We start from the raw sequence: 25,436 nt of genomic DNA, 5'->3' as shown, positions 1-25,436 counted from the left end.
CAGTGTCCACCAGTCTTGTGACTTAAAAGCCAACCTTTAAAATTGTCTGCCAAACTGCTCTGGTTCTATTTGCTCAAAAGAGGGGATACCCATGTTATTGCACTCCTATAATTTCAGGGTGAATGGAGGTGCAGAAAAATTATTTCCAACAAGGAGGTAAAGTTGTTCTTGATAAAAATCAATAGTCATCATTTTTATGTTTTTTGCCTCCTAAATTGTACCTCCTGGCCCTGATGACTCTCTTGAATGCATTGGTTCAGCCCTCCCACAACCGCATCCCTGGGAGAAGGCGAGGCCGGACAGCACAAGCCTGCAGATGGGCTTCGACTCCGGCTCCCGCTGCTCAGAGCTACATACCCCCAGGTAGGACATTGCCCTCTGGTGCTCCAGCTGGTCATCTGTAAAATGGGGATGGTGTGTCTTACCACCTGAGGTTGTTATGAACTACAAAGGAGTGAATGTTCGTACAGCACTTAGAACTGTGTCCAGCCAGCACAGTTACACAATCTGTGTTTTGTGAAATAAGTAACATCTTTGTTTTCTTAATACACTTACTTTTCATAAATTCTGTCATTTGGGGAATATTATTGGGTTTCCAGGATTAAAACATTTAAATTAAGAGGCATCAAAGTATTTTAAGAGCTTCCTATTTACTTTTTTGCTCTCAAACACCTGGAGTAGAGTGGTTTTATGTTGAACTCAGAATCATCCACGCAGAAAAAGATATCCTTGAGGCTTTATTCATTTCATAAATAATGTATTTTATTTTATTGCATATGGCTGTTAAGGAGAGCATCCATGATCAATACAGACTAAATACAATGCACTATTCTAGATCCATTTATTGTCGTCTCCAGCAGCGTCACATTGACCCTTATATACAGCGTGTACAGTGGAAGACAGAGCAAGATAAGGTAAGTCTTTTGTCATATCACAATAGCAAGAAATATATTTAACATCTTGATATCCAGAAACAATACGTACCCAAAAAGAAAACACTGTTTAATAACTGTTAAAGTTTATATAGCAAAAAATATTTTAAATTTAAGGTAAGTCAGGCAAAATGTACAAAGACCCAATATACATTGTGAAGTTTTAGCAAACATAACATTTATACATTTTGGTTCCATTCTGTAAACTAAATTAAAAATGTAAATATTGCATATGCCTTTTTTTTTGAAATGTACAGGATAGAGGAAAATTTATTAATATTATCAACTTTTCGTTTTGCTTGTTGTAAGCTGCAGTATAGTGCTATGACTACGCTAAGTATAGAGCACTACTTACATACGCCATACACTGTATCCAGCAGGGTCCACGCTGTCCTGGGGGGATTCCATACAAATACCGTCCATCAATTCCGATTCCGAGTCCCAAAACTAAATCCAAATGTCAGGACATTTTATACATCTTCATAAAGTATATGCATCATACACTGAAATTGACCTCCAAACGAACATCGTATGGTCTATACACTGTCGCAATGTGTAATTTTAGAAAAGTAAAACTTAAAAAATGTTCAGGGGGATCACTTTACATTCAACTTTGTCTTGCAATACAATCCTCTGTTCTAAAAGTTCAGCATGGAAGCAGGAAGACTTTTGCATTGCCATTAAATATATTTTTAAGACATTGAATTTTTTGGTCTTCCTCTAAAAAAGCCTCATTTTATTAATGCATTATTCTATAGTGATATATATCTATATATTTATATATATTTTTCTCCAAAAAAAAAAAAAAGACAACTCACATCTCCGATGAATTAGTGTAACCTCTACAGGACTATCCGAGCAGAGAGGCACCGTGGACGTGCCCGGGGGAGGGGGATCCTCAGCCCTCTGCCACGTGTCAAGGGGGCAGAGAGGTGACATGACATTCTGCTGGCCAAGGTCAGCAGGTTTGGGTGACACCTGTACTAATGGCCACAACACTGTTATCTTCAGAACACTGGAAACATAAAATGAGGGTAGTCTCGTTAGGGACTTTCTCGACAAGTCAGATGTACTGTGAGGTTTTTTTTTTTTTTTTTTTTGTCTCCTTGTTTTTCTTCCTTTAACAACACAGGGGCCAGAATAGCTCTTATGCCAGGTTCTTTCCTTCCCTTTTCTTTTTCTGAGTTTTTGCGTTTTTTTATTGTTGCTCAGGGCAGCCTCACTAGCCGACATGATAGCGTTGAGTAAAGATAATACGTTTTTTTTTTTAATCTGCCAAAGCTGTGACCACCCTTGGATCGCTAGCATGCCTAGGTGAATTTTTGGTTAAAGAAGTGCAAGCTCAAGATTAAGGATAGCAGAGACATTTGAGCTTGTAAATAGGATCAAAGGCTTTTTGCAATTTGTAGTACCTACATAAACATCTACATAGAGAAGATTAAACAAGTCTGTTAAAGGTAAAAAGAGATATTCACCCCCTGCCCCAGGCCTCCCCCCGCCCCCACTACCCAAGAGAGTTGATGATTTTCAAAAGAAGGTTGCTTCAGTTACACATAATTATTATTATTTATGAATCCATCTTTGAAGTCCAATCCCAAATGGCATTTCCATTGAGAAATGTCAGTCCCACACTGGGCTCTGAGTAAACACGCAGGTACCTGGATTGGAGTCCACGGAGCAGCTGCATCCTGGGACCAGTTACTAAGGCTGAAAGGCCGCGCTCGAGACACGCTCAGCAGAGATGCACACGGGAGGTCCTGCCGGCCCCCGGCCACGCAAATCCGGCTTCCCCTAGAACTGAGGTAGGACTGTGGTAGTTTTGAGTGCATGCCAGTAAATGCCAGATTTTACCACTCTCGTGGGTATTGGTGGAATCTCCTAGCATGCTGAGGGATAAATCTGCTTTGCCAAAATGAAAGTAAGAAGAAATAAAGACACTGGCCACAATTTAAAAGGCCAATGGGAACATCCAATTTTCTTGATTACAACTCCTTCGGCGAATTTTGTCAAACGAACAGAACACAGCACAAACAGCAGAATGATGAATGCCCCCCGCGGGAACCAGGCAGAGGGGCAGGTGTCCTTGCCTTGTGGGTTTAGAGTCTAATACGGTGGCAGATGTTCCAAATCCTAGTCATTGCTCAGATCCAAAAAGAAAATTGTAAGCAGCTTCAGATTAACAAAACGAAACGAAACAAAACAAAAAGAACGCAAACCACCACCACCGCTGAGCATCTTCTTTCACTGTCATTTTCTGATGTGAGATGTCACGGTGACAAAGCCAGACAGATCCTCACTCTGGAAAAGAAAGGAAAGAAGTCAGTGGTGACTGTCACAGGGACAGAGCGATCCTGACTTAGAGGAAGAAACCCCCTGGAGCCACCTTCACGGCCTGTGAAGGCGTGAACACTTCCAAATGCGATGCACTTTGGGAAGCCACCAAACCCTCATTCTGTTTGCCAGAAACAACCTGGAAGGATAGGCCCCACTCGGCTTCCCGGCGGGGGTGGGGGCGGGGGGGGCGGGGGGGGGCTGCTGGCGAGGGGCCGGGGGAGCACGAAGACCACAGGTTGGCACCAAGGGCCGGAAGCGCATCCGGAAGCTGTGCCATTGGGGGTTAGCGGGAACACGGGACATGTGGGGAGTCCACACCCTGCCTCGGAAGCCCTCCCACTGGATCGTGGATCCCCTCCCCCGAATGACCAGGAAGATGCAAGTACCTGCAGCCACATGCTTATCATCCCACACCCTCCTCATCTGCGTGGCTGCCTGGGGCAGGGTTAGGTCACTTACTCCCACCAGCCTGGTGGTGACAAGGCCTTAGGACCCCAGCCTGCTCGAACTCCCTCCTCCCTTCCAGGCCCAGGGATCAAACTTCCTTAACCTGTTCCCGATTTTCATCATTTCCAGCATGTTTTTACTCCCTATGTTCCTTCTTTGGCGGACAGACCAACCAAGTTGAGAGACTCCAACATCTCACAGCAAATTGCCTTCCTTTTTAAGCTTTTTGGCTTTTTAATCAAAATGCCAGGTGGTTCTTTTGCATGCCCATCCCCGTGATGGCAGCCGATGGGACACCTGCGGGCACTGCTGGCCACGCCCTGCCCTACGCAGGCAGGTGCTCTTCCCTGGCTGTTGTACTCACAGGACCTGCACTTCCCAACACTGCTCCAGAATCATTACAACTCGCCCCCAACCCTCACCCCACTACCCGTTTTACTTCGTTGTGAAGCTAATTCTTTTCTGTGCACCTTGAGTTCAGGGGGCTGCTCCCAGCAAGAGAGGATTTCCAGAGCACCATGCAGCCCAGAATGAGCGCCTGAGAGCCCTGATGGCTTCGCATGCCAGGCCGTGCCCTGGTACTGACTCCGCGGGCTGCATCCCATGTGTGGCCAGAAAAACAAAAGGCTTGGACACACGAGCTTCTGTCAACTGCCAACATACACTGTAAACATCATACCTTTTCCTGTTTTCTCATAAGTCCCCTACAATGTGGTATTGCCATCATTTATTATTTTTAAAAAGCTTTATGTTGGGGCACCTGGGTGGCTCAATGGTTGAGCGTCTGCCTTTGACTCGGGTCATGATCCAGGATCCTGGGATCGAGTCCCATATCAGGCTCATTGCAGGGAGCCTGCTTCTGTCTCTGCCTCTCTCTGTGTGTCTCTCATGAATAAACAGAATCTTAAAAAAAAAAAAAAAAAAAAAAAAAAAAAAGCTTTATGTCCTTTAAAAACTTTAATAGGTGAAGAGTTCCCCCAAAGCAGAAACAGGGGCCAGATTTTGTCCCGGGAAGAGATGTGCCCTGGCTATTTCAACACTGTCCCAGTGAGAGCGCGTGTGAGAACCCAAACCCAAATGCCCACGTTCCTTGGATAGCAGGTGTTTGCTAAAATCCACCTCCGACTTCCAAGTCTCCCCCAAAATAAGAGCTTGCGTTTTCTCCCTGAGGTCCTGAGCAGGAGATGAATTCCTGGCCACTCCAGAGCAGGTGGTCAAGACACAGTGGATCTGCTGACATAAAGATTTTGGGTCAGAGTTTGTTTTCTTTTTACTCTGAAGCTTAGCTAAATGTAGCTGAATTGTCTCCTGTTAACCCTCAATCCATTATTGTGAAAACAGCTAAGCAAGTAAATTCCTCAATTTCCCAAACTTAAGAATGGTCCTAGACATGTGGGTTAGCTGCTCCTGAGAAATGCATTTTCCATTCACACTGGCAAAATTTGGGGGCCACAGCCCGCTCACTCCGTATGGAAGGAAGGCTTCACAGCAGTGACACAGCTCCAATCATCAGATCTTTGTGGGCTCTCCTCAAGGTGAACACGAGATTTTCCCCTTGTGCACTACAGCACAAAACCTTAATTTCTGTGCTTTAGCATGGTGGGAGTAGCGCTGAGATAGGCGGGATCATCTTTCATTCATACATTTGTGCACAGGGTGACTTTCGCAGGGCTGATGGGCAAGGGGGAGCCCTCAGGGACCCCGACTGCCAGCCTCCCCCCACCAGTGGAAGCACGGCTCCCAGCCCACGCCTGGCGCTGAAGGATGGCCAGGCCACAGTCACCAGCACAGAGACAGGTGCGCCACAGGCACCAGAGGAGTGGGCTGGGGGCACACCAGTGATGCCATGCACAGGGTGGGGACAGTAAGGAACACAGTTCCCTTGGTCTCTGAGACCCTGGGGCTGCCCACACAACCCTAGGACACTATGGAAAGGGTGGACAGGGAGAGATCCTGAGGACTGGGGACGTTGGAGGGGATGACCACGCACACACACACACCTGGGGAGGTGACAACACACACATACACATACACATACACACACCTGGGGAGGTGACCACATATAGACATACACACACACACACACACACACACACACACACTTGGGGAGGTGACCACACACATGCGTCTGCACTGTCACAGCAGGAGGCACCTGCTTCTGGCCATGGGAAGAACACCAGCTGAAGCTGGGCATGGCAGGAAGAGGACGACCACCAGCTCTGAGACAGAGGTCCCAGCATGACGTGTGTTGTGCTCCCTACACGTGGAAAACACAGATGAATATGAGAGTGAACACATGTATGCAACCTGTCTCCTATGAGATTAAAGCAGCTGCTTTCCACAGTGCTTCTCGGTGTGGCAGTAGGAGGGTTAAGACGGGGGGTCCCAGGCACAAGGACCTGGGGTCCGGACCACCTGCCACACCCGGCAGCTGCCTCACGACACCCCACCCGTGGCTCACCATGTGTGCACCCAGGGCCCTCCCCGACACGCTGTGGTTCATGGAGCTGGTGGTGGCCTCACGTGCAACAAACAGCGTGCCTTCAGCAAACATCCTTGTTTGGATGCAAAAGAAAGGAAGGCTGGAGCACCCCAAATCAGGTCACAAGGGCCATGACATGATGATGAAAAGAATCTGGACAGAATCCACCAGAGGTGAATACTCAACAAGAACACACACAGGGAGGAAGGGATTGGTTTTAGAAACCTAACTATAGTTTTTAATTTGTTATAGAAAGAAGGCCCAACAGGGTCCCCAGCTGCCCTTCCAGCCCGAGGCTGTGGCACATGCTGGCTGGGGCCCTGAACCTGGTGGAGAAGTCGAGAAGAGGAGCGGCCGGAGGAAAAGGTTGCCTGGCGACCGCTCAGGAACTGGGCCAGGGCTCAGAGGATGCAGAGGCAGCAGGAACCCCCTGTTCCCCCATCCCCAGAGGAAGAGGAGAGTGGCAGGAGCTGGCCCTGGGAGCATGAGCATACTTGCCGTTTTCGATTGTTTACTGACTTTTATTTATTTTAAGATTTTATTTATTTATTCATGAGAGACATAGAGAGAGAGAGGCAGAGACATAGGCGGAGGGAGAAGCAGGCTCCATGCAGGGAGCCTGATGTAGGACTTGATCCCGGGACTCCAGGATCACGTCCTGAGCCAAAGGCAGACGCTAAACCGCTGAGCCACCCAGGGATCCCTGTTTACTGACTTTTAAAGTAAGTTAAGTGATCTCTCCTCCTGAAAATTAATCTGCTTCATCCAGACTAGGAAATGCCACAAACTTGACATCCTCACCTTTAAATATTTATGACTTCTGATGGTGATCCCAGCAAAATTTTATGTACTTTGTTATCTATGTTAATTCTAGTAGAAGAAAAGTACAAATTATTAATTTTATGATCACTCCACACTGAATATTCATTAGGATGGGAGACATTCCTGGAACTCATTAGATGTGGAGGCAAAATAAAAAATAAACATATCAAGAAGCATTGTTCATGAATGCAATTACCAAGGTATCTGGATTGTATCCTGAAGGTAATGCGTCTAAAAATAATTTAAACTTATTGGCATTCATTGAATTTGTCCTATAATCACACGGTACTGTTCTGTAGCTTAGACATTGCTTTGTAAAGAAACCCATTCACAGAAGCATCGGTCTAAAGTAAGTTGATTAAAAAAAAACCCTTGCATTAAAAAGATAGAAGCTGTTCCAAAGCATCTGTCACACCGGCCAGTTACTTTCCCGTCTTGTTTTTCCTCTGTCACATGTGACAAATGATGCCACATGAAGAATAGGTTTCCATGTGCCAGGTATCATAATTTCTGAGGAGGAGGGGGATCATTCCTTGCCTTTACTCTTCCATTTAAGAGCAATCACAATGCAAATGAGCAAGGACAATGTCATTAAAGACCCCACCTTCAATCTGCTCTATTTTACACACACACACACACACACACACACCAGAAAGAAATAGAAAACAAGTGTGAAGGTTTCTTTGCCATGGACAGCACAAATGTCAAAACACTGACATGTCCTGGCGATGGCAAGCTGGATTCCACAATTCCCAATACATTAGTGGAAAGTACAGTGAGCATCATTAGGTCTAGAATGTTCTAGGGTGTTCCGGAGGTAAGCTGGGGAAATCAGCACCAGCAAATAAATTCAAGCAGCATTTTTCATACACATTCTGACTTATGACATTTTCGCTTTGATTTCTCAAAAGTACGTGGGTCTGCATGTGTTTGGCTTCACAGTCCATATTTCAGTGCCCAGAATTTGGTACACAGACCTGAATGGTTGCAAGTCAGCCCCCCGAGGCCCTGGTTCTCTCTGCAGAGGGTCCCGTGGGTCCCACCCAGGGTCGCACGCAGAGCCTTAGGGAGGCCTGGGTGGAGATGGTCTCCTGCAGGGCTGTGTGTGAGCCACCCTGTGGGGCGCAACCCAGAACTCCACAGGTGGGGGTGGGGGGTCAGGCTCAGGTGCAGGGAGCAAGGGCACTGGAAAAGGGGAGTGGGGGAGGGGGACATCTGCACTTAGTAGGTAACAATGACTTAAACTTCAGGCACCTCTGCATTAAGACTGCGCAAATACTGACTTGCGTGACAAACAAAACAACGTACTTAACAAAACCCTACATTTCCAGTGGCAACTATGATTAGGAAGAAAGAAACTTGCAATAAGCCCAGACATGTCCTTTGGCCCATTTAAACCTTTGATGTGAAAACAGAGAATTACAAGAGAAAATAAACTTTTTCAGTTACAGGAGAAATTCCTAGAAAAATAAACCTGATAATACAGTATCTCCTTACTTGAAGAAAAGCAAAACACTCTTGAATATACCAGGAAAAAAAAAAAAAAGTAAGGTTAAGTGTGATAACAAGAGATTCTAAGAAAAACGGTTACTCGAACTTTTCATTTAAATCAGAAAAAAATAATAACTTGTAAGGAAACTCGGGGAGACAAAGTTCCTCAGGACAGACGGAGAGGGGGCAGTAAATGACTTTACCAATTGTGCAAGATTTAAAACTGTCTTCTATATGAGATCACTGTTTCCACTGACAGGTAAAATCATCTCATCATGAATGCTTGTTGGAGAAATGTCCTGGCACTGAGCTGTACATGATGGAAAGGACATGGCACAGACAGGGACTAGAAGGTCTAGCCTGATAGGAGGCTGGGGACCCTGAAAGGTGGCTTCTCCACCTCTACCTCCCATTGACCTTTTCACCAAGAGCAAGAGCCCTTGCCCTTGGGGTCCCAGCCTGGAGCTACTGCACCACCCCTTCCTCAGCACACTTACATCTCAACTATTTGTTTCTTTTCTGTGCTTGTGCCCTAGCAGCCAATCTCCTGCAGCAAGAGTGTGCACCATGCCAGGGCAGCAGAGTCCAACAGTGTCCAGAGAGGAAATATGACTGATTATTCATATTCAGCATAGACACCAGAGGGGCAAAATACCCTCCTCCGGATTGCTGGGGGCCTTGCTCTTACATCATGAAATGTCAGGCCTTTCTAGGTGAAAAGCCAGGTAAGGGAGCGCCTGAGAATGGTCAGAAGTAAAGGATGCTCCTTTACTTCCCCAGGGCTCTCCTCCCTGCTCCACTGGGAGCATTTCTACAAAGTATAGGAGTGGGTGGGACTGGGGAGAGGGAGAGGAGGTCCGCCTCGGAGTTTACACTTTTGCACAGTAAGCACCATTATTAGCCCATCACAAAACTCTCCCCAGGGACACAAAATACTACACAGGTTCCTGCCGCCTGCTCCTGTCTCCCCTGGGATTTGGGGACTCAAACCCTTCCTGTCCCCAGCATCTGGCACAATGCTTATTAGGCCCTTTCTTTAGCTTCAATGAAGTTGAAATAAAAACCCATGTGGTTTATGCCATTTCTCACAGGCAGAAAAGCTAAACAAACAAACAGAACTTCTAAAGGAGAATGAAACCCTAGAACGGTCTGAGGCCCAGAAGAAAAGAAAACCCTCTTCACCTCATGAGAGAGAGTGGCATTCCAAGGCAGAGGTCAGCAAAGTACGGCTAAATCTGACTGTCGTCTGTTTCTGTAAATAAAGTTTTATTGGAACACAGCCATGCTCGTTCGTTTGCACAGGGCAGCTTCTGCACTTCAGCGGGAGAGCTAGTGGTTGTGCAGAGACCGTCTGCCCCGAGACGAGAGGAAGGCATCAGAGGAGAAAGTAGGGTGGGGGAGTCAAAATAACACCATACATTTCCATCTGTGTTACACCTGGAGACAGCCTGATTCCCCCTCTGGATATAAGCTGTCAGCTTATGTCCTTCAGAAATGTAATACCCTCGACTAAAAAACACGCTATCTTGTTACAGGCCCTGCTGAAAACGAGGAAGCAAGTCATGCAATCATTTATGAAGCCAGCACACTTTGGGGATTAATTTCCGCTACCTATGGCTCTTCTAGTTCGTTTTTCATACACAATACGAGAATACGGTTTTCATACACAAGATACATCCTACAGTATCGTTCTTTCAACTTTAACAGAGGTGAAGTTATAATAAGTTAGACCTTCAATTCTAGAAGGGTCCAAATCTTTTCTCTTTCTCGGGTCATTTAAGAGCATGAATATAAGCGTTATGTTTCTCCCTATGAAACAGTAAGAATAATTGAGCTAAATGATATAATGTGCACTAAAATTGCAAATATCCTATGAACACTGTAATTCTTTCCATAAGCTCATGAGCTTATGCCGATGTAAAGAACATGTATTTTATGTACACTACAAAAATGTTTTTCTTGTTTATATCTGAAGTTCTCAGACCTATTATGTTTTTCCTACAAAATTAAGAAATGTACAATAACAATTTATTCAAAATATATCCACCCCAAATACCCTGTTGTTATATATCATTTCAAATGCACCTTTCTTTCCTTCAAATGTTTAGATATGTAAGAGTTGCTACTGGGGTTATTTTAGTTTTATGATTTCATTCCTTGTTTTTATTATTGAAACCGAAATAAGCATTTTTTGGAAGTCTGAAATTATGACAAACACACCTCAAATCCCCTCTATAATATCACTTAATAGGAAACAGACTTATGAGTATAGTTAAAAGGTACGGCCTAGGATTCTAAGATATATACTCTAGTTTACACATTTAACAATAATACAGCAACTTGGAAACGTATTAAAAATAGAGCATAATAAGCACTAAAGTGCTTGTCTTTCATTACAGGAAAAAAGAAAGAAGTAAATGTTGAATAAATGAGATCTTTAAAAAAAAAAAAAAAGAAAAGAAAACAGAGGGCAATTCTGGAATCCATTGCCCCCAGCCCCTGCCCAGCTATCTCCCTCCTAGGTGCGAGCTTCCACTGAGCAAATGCACCTGGGTGGCCTGAGTGGCCTCCGCCTCTCCGCAGGCTGATTCCCTCCCTGTCTATTAACGTCCACAGGATGCAGATGTCGGCATCCTCTCCCATCTCCTGGGGGCTCAGAATAGATCTCATTTAAAGGCTCTTGTGTGAATGGGCAGCCAACCCTCAGGTGTCCTGGCTCATTCTCACCATCACTCATCTCAAAGGCATTCTGGGAGCTTAGGAATGACTCAGGTCAAGCCGTCCCCACCCCTGCAAACTGAATGCCATTCCAATGGCTCAATGCGACGTGGGTGTGGACAGTCACTGGTCCCACAGGGAGTCCTGGGGCCCAGGATCCAGCATTTACCATTCTGTTCTTCCTTCTGAAAACAGGGCCATCATTCTCCTGCCCTGAGTTCCTTCCTGGGCCTTTGTGGAACTACCAAATTTTACATATGAAAGCTACAAGCATGTAAGTCAAACACAATGTAGAGATACTCTTGACTTTCCGTGTGCAGAGGAGTACATGCCACTAGCATTAGTGGCACCCTGCAGGTGGGTCCCTTTGCTTTCTTCAAGTTCCTTCAAATGATGTATACGCGTAGCCACATGTTCCTTGTGAACTACAAAGACTTAATGAGACCCGGCAGCCCTAGGCGGCCAAAGAAAGCCTGGCTCCTCCCACCCCGCTCTCTTGGCTAATCTGTGCGGCCACAACAGTGCTATCTCTGAGCACGTTTGCCACCACAGCATTTTCCTTCATTCAAAATTCTACCCATGAATGACATCACGAACAACTGGAACTTCAAGCAGCAAATAAACAACTCATGAATGCACAAAAACAATGGCAAATAGCTCCCGGAATGAAATGAATAAACTTGTTTTAATTGGATAGAAGCAGAACAGAAGTAGAATTGTTTTTCTGAGGGTAACTCCAGGCCATTTAAAGCTAATAGTTCTCAAATGCTGCCCTGATCGCCTTGCTCGGCTGCTCCCCCCACGTCCTGTGGGCAGGACAGAACGTGCGTGCGGCCAGGGGGCGCATGTGCCCCGGAGCAGGCAGCTGCGCCATCAGGGACCGCCGGGACGCGCCCCGCAGCACGGTGCCCACTGGCGAGCGGGGCCATGGGCACGAGTTTCTGTTCTCTCGGGTTTATGCTCCAAAGTGTGGCAAACTGTAGGTCAACATCAGCATTCAGACTCTGCTGCACACAGAGATTTACATTCAAACCAAGTACTACTTATTAAAATTTCAGTAACAAAAAATGTGAAGTGCTAAGTTACAAACTGTCTTTACCGAGTTCATTTACTGAAAAATAAAATCAGCAGCCATGGATGGCCAGGCCTTCCCAGGAAGCGGGCCAGGAAAACGGCGGTTCCTCCCACCGGCCCCACCTGGACCTGCAGGTGCCGCCCCCAGCCCCCTCCCCCACTTCACAACCCGACAGCCCCTGGGGCAGGTTAGGCTACTACACATGCCCTCTGGGCCAAAGAGTGCCAAAGTGTAGTGTCTCCAGTCACTCACACTGGAGTCTCTGCAGGGAAAGGGCTCTGGAGACTCACTTCTCCAGCCTTGGGAGAACTCAGTGGCTGGACCCGGTAGGCATCTTACACACTTATTTGCCAGGAGGGACCTCCCACACGGGAGGCTCTGGACCCCAGGACACCTGAGCCAGGGGTCCAGCCTGGCATCTCTCAAGGCCTCGGAGGGATTCGAAAGAGCAGGCAGGATGGACACATGGACACCCTAGCCCCCCAGTCCTCCTGGAGGCCAGACCCACAACGGTTACACACAGAGCCAGGAAGAGCACCTGACGCTGCCCCTGGGCTGGGAATATGGAGGGGACCCAGTTTTGGTCCCCGCAGCTGCACGCGTGATCACGCACGTCCCCCACTCTTGCCCCTTCTCTAGTGAGAAGAAAGCCCAGTGAGGGAACAACACAGCCAAGCACAGCAAGATCCAGCTTCCCAAAGTGCTGAAGGCTCGGGGAGGGGGAAACAGTCAACTCAGGGTGAAGACATCACTCCTTCCACGGGAAGAAGGCTAGCCTGTCTGCGTAGACTGGCCTGGTCCCATTTCCAGTTCCTTCAAGCTGAGCAGAAGCCTCTGCGACTTTTCAGGATGGACTGAAAAGTCACGTGCGTTCCTAACCACGTCCTTGGGAGCCCAAATGACAAAAGGCAACACAGCAAATTACATTTTGTCATTTCTACCTATTGTACTCAACGGAACATGAACGGGCTTCCAAGCAGCCTGAACAGAGGGTAACAGGGCGGCAGCCAGTCACACAGGAGCTGGGGAGTGGGAATCCACACCAGCCCCGGGCTGCGGGTCACAGGGTGGGCGCCACGGCCACAGCCACAGCCTCAAGTCCCTACAAAGGCCCTGGATGTGGGGCAAGTAGCCCACTTGTGGCTACTTGCCTCCCACTCTCGCCTCTTGTTGTTGCAGAGCCTCATCTAAGAGCTTCTCCAGAGTCTAGGAAGCAGAGACACCAAGGAGACCCACAAGCATAGACGGATTTTCTAAAACATTGCACGTGAACGTCAACATGGAAATTTCACGATTCTGGCCTGGAAGAGGCAAGGGCAACCCAAGTGGAAGTTGTAACTGCTAATGCAGGTAAGCAAACCGCCAGGAGCAGACCACCAGTCTTCTTCCAACGGAGGAGCTTCTTTAACACCTTGCATGTACGCTACCGTATGATGTACGTATTTCACAAAAATTAAGTGAGACAAAACCTAAATCCTGAAGACAGACCTACATGCTACGTCAAGTCTTCAAACGATACAAGCTACAAATAACTGCACACAAATCCACTCGCAAAACATCCATTTTGCTCACACACAGACTGAGGGCAGGTGGGTCCTCCTGGCAGCCTTGGAGCCTGGCTCACTCCTAGTATCAGCACCGTCCTGCCGGTTTGTCTCTGTGAAACACACGGAGGAATCCGAGCTCCATCCCTGGACGATGAAACCAACCCAGTGTGCAGCTCGAACCTGGCACTCCTGAGCAAGAGCAGAGCCTGCCCAACTAATGGCAGGCGGCCGCACGCGGCACTAACCCAGCGCCAGACCCACCCATGGTTTGGCTGGTCAGGATGAGTGAGTGTCCTTTCTCCCCCCAAAGGAGCCAGCATGTCACCTGCAAGACCCAGAAGCAGGCAGCATCACACCTCCCAGGCCCAAAGAGTCTCTCCAGCCCCAGGTTTTTCCTTTAAAACATAAGAATAACAAGAACCTCCCTCCAAGGAGGTCCCGAGGACTCGACAACAGTTAGAAATGTTTTATAGGGCAACCCGGGTGGCCCAGCAGTTTAGTGCCGCCTTCGGCCTAGGGCATGATCCTGGAGACCGGGGTCCCACGTCAGGCTCCCTGCATGGAGCCTGCTTCTCCCTCTGCCTGTGTCTCTGCCTCATTCTCTCTCTCTCTCATTCTCTGTGTCTCTCATAAATAAATAAATAAAATCTTTAAAAAAAATGTTTTATAAATTACAAGGCTCTTTACAGATGTTTGCATAATCACGTACATAATTCCACCAGGAGGCAGGTGCTTGGCTGTTAATCTTGTTTATCATCTTCCAGCGCCCACCCCCTCACAACTCAGTGCCTCAACCCATTTTCAGGGTTTCTCCCAGCTTCTATGCTAGTTTGGAAAAGGAAATTCAAGAGCTGCCATATCCCTCACGAGGCAAAAAAAGAACAAAAAAACCAAAAAAACAAAAATCAAAAAACAATAAACAAAAAAACAAAAATCAAAAAAACAAAAAAAAACCCCACACACAAGATGGCAGAATTAGATGATTCTATGCTCCTTTACATTATTAAAATATGAGCTGACATCTTTACAACGGCTGACCGAGCTCTACAGATCATGGTCCCTTGTCACCCCCTCACTTCACCTAATATGCTCTGCCTTTCTCCTTCTTCGTCAGTCATACTGACCCACTCCTCATTGCGGAACATACCAGCAATCTTCTGCCCCAGGGCCTTTGCACAGGTATTCCTTTGCCTATATGGATTCTCCCTGTAAAGATCTAGAAGACCTGCTTCTTTATCACCTTCAAGCTGTCACCTCTCCCCTCCCTCCCTTCCGCCACTTTATTTTCTGGAGCATCTATTACTACCTATAATACTTCATCATCTGAAAACATAACGAAATTAAATTTATTTCCTAGGTTTCAAATATAGGCTTGAACACTGAGTACCTTTTGTTTTTCTTTTAAGCTTGGGAACCAAACCTGTTTCTTTCTCTCATACACTTTAATATTTTTCAAATGAGTGAAACAGTTTAAAAGTATTCAACAAGTAACAACTGGCATCTTTGTCATGAAAAAAAATTTAACAATTTGATTAACTCTGAAAGTTGAAGGGAGATCTAACCTTTCTGCCTCTGTCCCTCCTGCCCACAGCCCATCTTTCTACCCTCCCAAGCAGCATTAAGTGACACTCCTATCAGTCCCCCCCCCCCCCCCCCCCCCCCCCGCCGCACCACTCCCTGCCCTGAATGAGCACTTAAAGGTGGGAAAATGTAAAAAGGACAGAAGGACAGGAAACCAACTCCCACATCAGTCTGATGGGTTGGAGATACAGCTGCCTGGCCGATGGATGGCCCTCTCCTCTCCACAGTGGATGCCAAGGCAGAGATGGGTCTGGCAGCAGCAGGTCTCAGAGCAGAGGGAGCTGCTGGTAGCCAGGGGGGCCTCCCTTGTGCAGGAGGGGGACGGGCTTTCCTGGCCAGATCACTGGGTCTATAAAAAGGACGTCCGCTTTCAAGGGCTTCAGATACACCTGCATGCCACTGAAGGTGCGTTAAAGATGTGTCGGCCTGATTTGGAAATTATTAGGATAGTGTCTAAAATCTACATGTTCACCATTTATGGAAGGCCACAGTGGGGCGCGAGCAGTAGCAGTAAGCATTTTACATGTGAGCTTTCCACGTGTGTGGCCATGAACGCTTGGTGTTGCAGAATTAAGGATGAGTTCACAGAAAGAACTCCCACCACGCAAACAAAAGAGAGGACATCCGTTAAGCAGCAGTGGATGGTGGGTAAGCTGCAAAGAATCGGAAGGCTCTGGAAAAGGAGGCCAATATCCCAGTGTTGGGAAGTTTCTGGAATACTTCCACTGACAGCAAAGATGGGATACAAGGAGAAATCCTGGGACAGTTACGGGCAGAGGCTAGAGTGAGCTATACCCAGCAGCCAGGACCCTGGCAAACTGAACCCACAGTTTCTGAGAAGAAAACTGACCCAGCATCATCGGAGGAACCCCAAGAGTATGGAGACAGGACTGAGCGCGGAGTGGCTCCATCAGAACCTTCCAGCGAGGCCACCCCACTGAGAAGGGCGGACGGACGACTCCTGGAACGCTCCATGCCGCTGCCCAGGAAACAGCCTACGTGGGGAGCACCGAGTGGCCCCCGGCGACTACTCAGGTGTTCATACACACTGAATCTCCATCGAGTAACTGGCTAAACTGTCAACTCTAGGAAATGCCTCAAGACACGAAGAATTCTGAACATTCCAGCTGAACAGGACAGACTCCAGAGTCGTGGAGATGAATGCTTATCACCCAGAGTTATTCTAGGAACTTAATTAAATGCTCCATGCCAGAGAAACTTGGGTATTTTACTGCTGTGGTTATTTCATTTGGAACGAAGGCTACTAATAAACCAGCCCTACTGATAAGCTAAACTGCAAATAATGATAAGAAGTAAAATGGAATTAAGGTGAGTTCTTCTACTGCATCTTTAAAACTCTGATAGGACCATAAACACCAAAATGTCATTATGCTTAGAAGCTATGTAAACTTTCAGAGAAAATGCTCATTTTAAAATTTCAAAATAAGTAAAGGCTAAAGGATGTTTTAAAATTCATTGTTTGTAAGTTTGTCGGGCTTTCATATCTAATATTTCCACACCACACGTTATTCAAGTTTCCACTTTTTACCGAACCAGCTGAAAAGTTAATTTTCTGTTGCGGACTATAAAATAAATGTACGCTCCTGGATTTATAACATCCTAAAGAAGGAAGAAATACAGATTTTGCAGTTTTGCAACTCGTGTATTTGGCTAAATAGTACCTAAATATTTTCAATTGAACTGTACGTTTATAAGAAGTCTACTTAGCAAACTAATGAAAGTTCTTCGCAGAAATGTCATCAGACTTATTTGATAAATATAACTGGAAGACGGAATGAGTAGCAAATGCATTTGTTTGTTTCATCTGTATACACAAAGTGCTGTTTTAGGTCACTTTTATGCCAGAAAACTATTTTTGAAAACCCTGCTATCATGTAAGAATAAAACAGAGGTATGCGTTGCCACCCATCACTTGAGCAATTTATCTTCCAAAAAATGCATCCAGCCTTCGGCGAAAGAAACTGACCGCCTGAGTGTCTCTTTCTAGCAACTTCTGTCCTCTGAGTAGTTCAGGAGCTCCAGAATGTTGACAGGGTCCCAGAGTACTACTCCTACCTCCCTCTCACCCTCAAACAAAATCAAGCTGCTCTATGCACACTAATTGGTGCCTTGTTTAATACTGCTTATTGCTCAGAGTTTCTAAAGCACGATTTGCATAGTTTTTAAACTTATTAAGAATGTCCTGGCCTATTTCCAAAACTTCTCTTCATGCTTCTGCACCCCCCGCCCCTGCCATTGGCCCAGCGGGTGCCTGGGACCCTGCACTGGGGACAGGGAAAGAGGCACTGGCAGGCTGTGGTGTGGGGCCAAGTCCCCTGGGGGGGGGGGGGGCATGGGCGTGGCTTCTACTGCAGGTGGGGAACTCTCAGCCTTCACCCACCCCAGTCCCTACTTCCCTGGCTTCCCACCGCCAGCACCTGGCAGTGCGGCCACGCCAGTTCAGGGGTTCTCTAAGGAGGGGATCCAAACCTCGCCCTGGGAAACACTGCTGCATTTATTTATGAAGACTCCCTACAGCGCAAGCACAGCAGCATCTTTATTCGGCAGCTTTTGCATTTCACCTGGTGAGTACTCTCCAGACCCAGAACCCAGAGACAGGGCGCTCTGAACTCTGCTCTCCCCCACCCTCACCCCGAAAGGCTGTTTTTGCAGTGCACTGATGGGAAGGGCAGGGGAGGGAGCTGCATCGCCCTGGTTTGTTGACCCCAGTGGGCGGCGGCAGCCTCCTTCCCGAGGGGCTGGGTAGATTACTGGTGCACGATGCTTACCAGGGAGGCGTGTGGCCCCAGGCTGCCATCTGCTAGGAAGGAAGTCCTCTCTCGGAGGATGCTGGAGAGACTGGCAGCTAATGTAAACAAAACCAACTCAGCCCGTAGATCCCCATTGCATTTTTTAAAAATATGGACAGCCTATGAATTTTGGTTTGTTTACATCTTCCCTTCTGCCTTTGAAAGTGGGGTCACAGTCACATCATTAGGAAGGTAGAAAAACCATTTCTCTTCATTCAAAAATTCAGTTAAATGATTTCTTTTTTTCAGAAAAAAAAAATCTTGAAAATAAGAGAGGCACTCGTGAAATAATCTGGTCCCCAGAAGATTACCACCTAGCAACAACTGATTAGTTAACTTATTGGTCCTTAGGCAAATTCTAAATTGGTTAGTTTTCAAATACACTCATCATTAAGTAGGTTAATGACTCATTTCTTAGGAAACTGTTAATGGACTTATTCATAAGGAGGAGAATATGTATTTCACTTATGGAATAAATCTATCACAAAGACACCTCACGCCATAACCAGATCAAGCATCTAGCTTGAACCCATCACAAATGGCAAGGACATATGTTTTTCCCAGGTAACAGAGGCTTTTCCACTGGAATCATGCCAAGAATTTTCTTCTTTCTTTTCTTTTTTTTTTTTAACAAGTAAGCACATGATCTTGAATGTTTGCCAAACCTTCGCTCTTCTGCTTCCCCAGTACACACTGCCCACATGATCGTGAGCAGGCGTGTCTCCTGATTCACAGCACTCTTCCTTACCTAGGTGCCTCTGCATCCTCTGCTTCTGTCGGCCAGCAGACCTGCTAGTCTACGCATGAAGCAAAATGTTCCAAAGTCAAAAAAAAAAGAAAAAAAAAAAAAAGGACAGATACCACTTGTACAAACGCTGAGTTGTTCTGGAGCGAATACGACAGCCCTGGGAGGAAGTTATTCAGTGGTACACAAAAGACCCACAGAGACAGGGCATACTCTATTCTTTCTTGATAATATTTACAAACATTTCTACCAACGAATTAAATGGTGACCTTGGAAAAAAGGTCTGACCTCCCTGAGCCTCTGTGTACGCAGGCTTAAATGAGTTTTATTATACCAACCGTTCCCAACTCCTCTCCCTTGAAACGACCTTGCATTCTCTCCTGATCCTCACCACACTGTGTGGACAGAATTTTCATGTATTTGGTGGTGGGAGGGCAGAGAGGCATCTTCTCAAGGATAATATATAGCCAGCTTTGTTGAAACAAAAAGCAGCTAGAGGAATAGGAGCTTTCAGTGTTGCAGACCACTGGGACCCCAGGAAGTGAGACTGGAAAGCCCCAGAACAGATGACCGGTCAACAACCTGGAACCACCACTCTGAAGCCACCAACACAGTGACGGCTGTGAAAGTCCTATCAGATCCTGAGCTCTGCATACTGCCAGGCATAAAACGGGTTTAAAAAAATTAGGGGGCTTCCCTTCCATGTCCTACTTCCTGCTTAACTGCCCACATTTTACTCAGAATCAATAAACACATGGAAAAAAAAAAGAGGGAAATTCAGTAAGTATCAGCCAAGCGAAATAGAAAACAAAACAGCTACCTGGATAGTTGCCTGAGACGGGTCTAGGCTAAAATCCTAATGTAACTGTTGGCTCTGAGCTTCCCCAGCAGACAGTTTGTAGCACTCGGAGACAGTATGATGGGATGTAAGAGCACAGGCTGCCGAGTCAGACCTGAGGAGGCAGGACCGCAGGACAAGGCAGGACAAGGATGGTCAATGGGCACCTTCTGAGGCTCACCCAACAGTACTCCTCTCAGCTCTCGGAACCTGGCCAAGTCCCGGGGCCTCTCTCTGCTGCAGATTCCTCATTCCCAAGGAGTGGCCCTGCCTAATGTCACTGGGTTTGGGAGTATAATGTGATACTACAGGGAAGAAAATGTCTCGATGCCATGAAGTGAGGAAAAAAACAGTGCCTGGATTTTAAACAATTCTTTTGACCTAAAGGAGTTAGGGCAACACAATACTCTTCCAATACTGATCAGCATAATGGTTACAACTTCACCAGCACCAGCTCCAGCTGCCTTCTTTCACTGCGCATCAGGTTCTGGGATTCTTAGTAGCACCTAATTCAGAGGCAAATGATGGGCCCCCTCCCCTAAGTAACTACTTTTACATTTGGACAGAGGAAGCACTACGTCACACTCATAAATGCTAGAGATCAGGCATTAATACTATGTAAAAGCATAAATCCTTCTTAGGATAAACATACGGATTTTAAAGTAATTATTAAAATCACATAATATAATGAAATCTATCATAATCCCCATTTTTACACACTGAAAAAATTGCAATTTAATACTAGACTACAATCATTCACCCAACGATTTATACCAACACCCTATGGATAGATTAAAGCACCAGTAAGACTATAATTATACTTAAGGTTGTAAAGTTTTAACGTGATTAGAGAACACGTCATTATTCAGTATTTGAGTTTCACAAAGACAAAATTCCCACCAAGCCTCTTGGGGCATGATTAGATAAGACATGGAGCCCCCTCCCCTACACACACACACACACACACACAAAATATTTATTTCTGGAAAATTTGATACTGTTTAAAATCAATACTAAAGGACACCTGGGTGGCTCAGCCAGTTGAGCGTCAGATCTTGATTTTGGTTCAGGTCATGATCTTAGGGTCATGAGACTGAGTCTGGCTTAGGGCTCCACACTTAGCACAGAGTCGGCTTGTCCCTTTCCCCTCTGCTCCTCCCTCACTCCTCTCTCTAAAATAAATTAGTAAAATCTTAAAAACCAATAAATACAATAAAATAGAAACTTAAAACAAAACAAAACAAAAAAACAACCAGTACTGACAAGGTGCTGTGCATATGGTCATTTATCTTAAGGCATATTACGTACCACCATATTTAACCAAATATTCCAAATTTCACTAAAAGCACAATAGGCAAGGAGTATTTTATAAATCTTGTTTGTGGGTGTAAATATTATGTATGGCATAAGAAAATGGGGCCAAATCTGAAGACACATTTGTCTGCTCAAGGTTTACAATGTCTCTGGACCTGTAAAAGTGACTTTATGCAAATTTAATATTTTTCTAGTGTAATCGCTGAGAAATCAGAACCGCTAACTTGACTATTTTACCGCTTGTAAACGTGCAGCCTTTAAATTTTAACCCAATTCTATCCCAGCGTTCCCATGCAATGAATTCAATTAAGCAGCAAGAGTACCATGCACAGAAGGATCTTGTATTATTCGCATCCACTGAGCAAAATGGTAGTGTACAACGTGTATTTCTACTCCCTCTATTCAAACTTCCTTCTGTGCCTTTTATTTTCGTGTGCCGTTAACTCAAGTCTCTGTGGCTATCTAGAAAGAAATCGAATCCTCACTAGCAGTTCTCAGCCTCAGCATTTGCCCTATCTTGAATGATGACTCCACTCGTCCTCCTCAGAAAAAAAAAAAACCTACCAATGAACTCAGTCTGCAATGATCTACCTTGAATGATTAAAAAAACCACAGTGATCTTGAAGAACACATTCAAATAGATAAAATCAACAGAGAGTCTCCCCGATTATATTTAGATAGTACGTTTCTACTTGATCAGTAACGTGGTTACAACTGATCACATTGGAGGGTCAGAAAATTTGGTTTTCATTTGTTTATTAAAATGTCTTGCTCATCTTGAATAGAAAGACATTCTCCTCATGTCTGTAGTAGAGAAAATCTGCAGCGAACTCTCCTACTATTCGTGGAGTCGGTGAAGACCCGGCTTTGGGCGGGGCTTCACTTCCCTCTGAGTTTTTCCTCACTCTACTTGGCAGTGCAGATAAAAAGAGTAAAGTTACATTTTCCCTTAAGTTTCTAAGGTGAAATGGGAACACTTGATTCTGTGCTACCCAAAAAAACAAAACAAAACAAAAAACCCTCTCAACTTGCCAAATCTGATACCAAAAGTTAACTAGCTCTTGGAACTATGCTTCTACAGAAAATGCATTAGTGGGAATTTTAACAGAAAACCCATTATACCCATGCTGGTAGTAAATAAAAGTGCTACGAGTCCTCCTCCTCTCCAGAAAAACAGAGAGATTCATGTAATACACATAATTCCAAAGAAAATAATTATATTTAATTATCTATTAAAATTCCTTTTGTGGGGGAGTGGGCCTGTGCAAGAGCAAATGAATCAAACAAACACTGGAGGTTTTCCTACCATGTCTGACAACCAAAAAAAATCAAAACAGAGCAGGAGGGGCTACCCTAGTTAAATCAACCCTAAAAGAGAACCCCCAAGCCCAACACTAGGTTCAGCAGCTGAAAGTTTAAGGGTTCTGTTTTTCTCTCAATACAGCCCACGTTAAAAGCCAAAACTATCAGTTAAAAAAAATGAGTATCGTAATTATTAATTTTCATATTGACAATACCTGTTGACATACAAACAAATTATAAAAGGTAATCAAAAGTACGGTCTTAATATAGTTTCAGCTTTAGGACGCTGTTTTCCTTGATTATGTCATTTCACTACGTAATTTATTTATTTATTTTTTTTAATTTTTATTTATTTATGATAGTCACATAGAGAGAGAGAGAGGCAGAGACACAGGCAGAGGGAGAAGCAGGCTCCATGCACCGGGAGCCCGACGTGGGATTCGATCCCGGGTCTCCAGGATCGCGCCCTGGGCCAAAGGCAGGCGCTAAACCGCTGCGCCACCCAGGGATCCCTCACTACGTAATTTAAAACACTACTTCATTGCAATTGATTATCTATGAACAAAATCTCAAGTTGGGTAAAGATGAGGGGAAAACATGGTTCTTGGAGACTGGAGTGGAATTAGCAATGAAGAAGAAAAGACATGCATCTCTTAAAAAAGGCGTTAGCTCCATTTTTAGACGACCGTGAGTTGTTTCTTTTTAAGAACACTCATTGACAAAAGTGACTTTCCTATAAACCCTCATAGTTTCAAGGCAATAAGTATCAATAGTGTCAGTGAGTTTATCAGCAGGATCCTTCAGGAGAGCATTTTAACCGTTCTTGATTTTTATGATCTGCTGGACCTCCCAATGGCCGAGGCCACAGGAGTGAGAGGGTTATAATTACCCCATTTTACAGACAGAGAAAGTGAGAAAGTGGGGTTAAATGGTTCTCCTCTGTCACACAATGACTCATTAAGATCAGCAACCAGAAACCTGGTTTCCTGATTCCTGGTTTAATGTTCCACATACTATGCTTCCTTCTACGAAGTACTATTTTTGTAAAGGTTTCTCTTTCAATAAAGGAAGTAGAACAAGTCACGTGACTTTCATTCACGAAAGCCTGTGTGTTTTCATTAGCACCTTGGTTGTCTGTTCCCGGGAACAGGGCAGGAGCAGTGTTCATTATTATCTTATTACGACCAGAGCTGGCCAACCAAAGCAGGAGAGCACGCAAAACAGAAAAATAAAGGGCATGTGGTTTGTCAAGCAATCTCATTGGAGTTCTAAAAATATTCAGGTTCTTTGCTTTCAGACTTCCAATAGGCAATCCTTTTAAACATAAATCGTGATTATCTTGTTCCTTTGGAGACGTTCCTGCTGTCCCCAAATTCTCTGACCATAGGATAGGAACAAATAGTCCTCTTATCAATCAGAATTTAAACAGAGATGCTTTCAGCGGTAACTCATATCTAATCTGCCTTATACATACATAAAAACCAATTTTAGAACAAAAATCCCACCAAAGAGGAACAGTTAGATAGCACCTTTTATGATCTACACCAACCTACAGTCGTAGCACAAACATGTATACAGTTAATTTTTAAATGCTGTTTTAAAGCATAGTAAATTCCACACTGTATTTTCAGTTCCAAAACAACAACGTTCTGACAGATTGGTTCAATGTTCCTACGTACGCACCCGCAAAGCACGCAGAAAGGGCCTTCCTTTGCTCCCCAATAAGATGGATAATTTACAGTTCAAATTTTATTTGCTCTGGATTAATCCATAACTATTGTGTTATACAGATTATTATCATATATTAATCCAGAGCATGCACATACACAAACACACACACACACACACACACACACCCCTAAAGTGCACTGACTTGCTTCTGGCACCGAAATCCCACCATCCCCCAACTCTACTGTAAACAACTATCAAACGTTGTTGCAGAAATCTTGTGTCTTTGTTACCACTTATGCAAATGCCAAACCCTACTGCAGGACCCCAAATCATTCTGCTTCAGCATAATTAATGACATTTCCCCATGTGGAGACGGAGGAGCTCAGTGTGAACAGACACCTATGCCACTTCTGAGCGCCAGGCCATGCACACAATGACCCAGGAAGTTTTTTTCTCCTATTTCATCTTCAAAGAAATGCTTTCCAAGTCTTCCTCCCTATAAATCATCCTCCCAAAGGACGCTTATCTCCCGTGAACTCTTTATTTATGAGCACCACAGACAAATTTCTACATGCACACGTGAGTTAAATAAAAGTGGACGTTCATTTTGAGTTCCTCTCTGGCTCCACAGACCACAGCGCAGGTTCCACATTCATTAAGATGACATCCTCGTCTTTCCTGTTCTACTGTTCTTGTGTCAAATCAGTTCACTAGAAATCCATTTCGCATGTAGCCCTCTTAAAAAACTGTGGTTCTGGCACAATGGATCAATTGCAGTTCTCGATCTTGCTTAAAAATAGTCCTTTCTCTTCTTAAAAAGGTGTTTACCATAATGCTCACAGAGTCTTTGGAAAAACGGCAAGCAAATTCAATCTCATCTTTGTTCAGCCACCACCGAGCCTACGAACTGCTGTTTTGGTTTCAGGAGTCCTGAGTCCTATAGGTTGAAAGGAATTTTATACTGGTGGGAAAACAAACAGAACAAGCTAAATCAGGTCTCTAACTAAACTTATCTCTCGCAGTTTAACATTTTATTTTCCCCGAGTCTGAAAAGGGCATTATATCATAACATGAATCACGTTTCTTAATGTATCTCCCTTATCAGAAAGGCCTTGAATCCTTTCAGGCTGGTAGAGGCAAACCCCAGCTCACTCCTCCTGCTCCTGCAGGAACCCACTCCTGGGGCCTTCTGTAATCCAGGCCAGGGTTTTGCTTCCTGTTTCACCAAAAGGGGTAAAAAAGGTGTTATGTTCTCAGGCTGCTTTTCTGATTAGAATCAGATTTCAGCAAAATGTACTTTCATGTTTACTATGGCATATCCCCCATA

At 45.1% G+C, this 25,436-nt stretch overlaps 1 protein-coding gene across 3 annotated transcripts in view; it reads right to left on the bottom strand.

The window, feature by feature from the left end:
- Window positions 1-736: 736 nt before the first annotated feature.
- IRS2 (insulin receptor substrate 2) overlaps window positions 737-25,436 on the bottom strand; it is a 30,594-nt gene continuing 5,894 nt past the window's right edge. The window contains exons 2-3 of one of the 3 annotated variants that reach the window (XR_013355460.1): window positions 19,805-25,070; window positions 737-3,230 (exon numbers count right to left, since the gene is read on the bottom strand). Coding sequence is in view for 1 of the 3 variants with exons in the window: in XM_077854968.1 (XP_077711094.1) it covers window positions 3,226-3,230 (5 nt within the window). In the remaining 2 variants the exon portion in view is untranslated. The remainder of the gene's footprint in view (window positions 3,231-19,804; window positions 25,071-25,436) is intronic. The other 2 variants (XR_013355459.1, XM_077854968.1) reach the window with 2 other exon arrangements.

The sequence above is a fragment of the Canis aureus genome, chromosome 17 (genome assembly GCF_053574225.1).
Source record: "Canis aureus isolate CA01 chromosome 17, VMU_Caureus_v.1.0, whole genome shotgun sequence".
Taxonomy (NCBI): Eukaryota; Metazoa; Chordata; class Mammalia; order Carnivora; family Canidae; genus Canis; species Canis aureus.
This window is presented reverse-complemented; position numbering and strand designations above follow the sequence as displayed.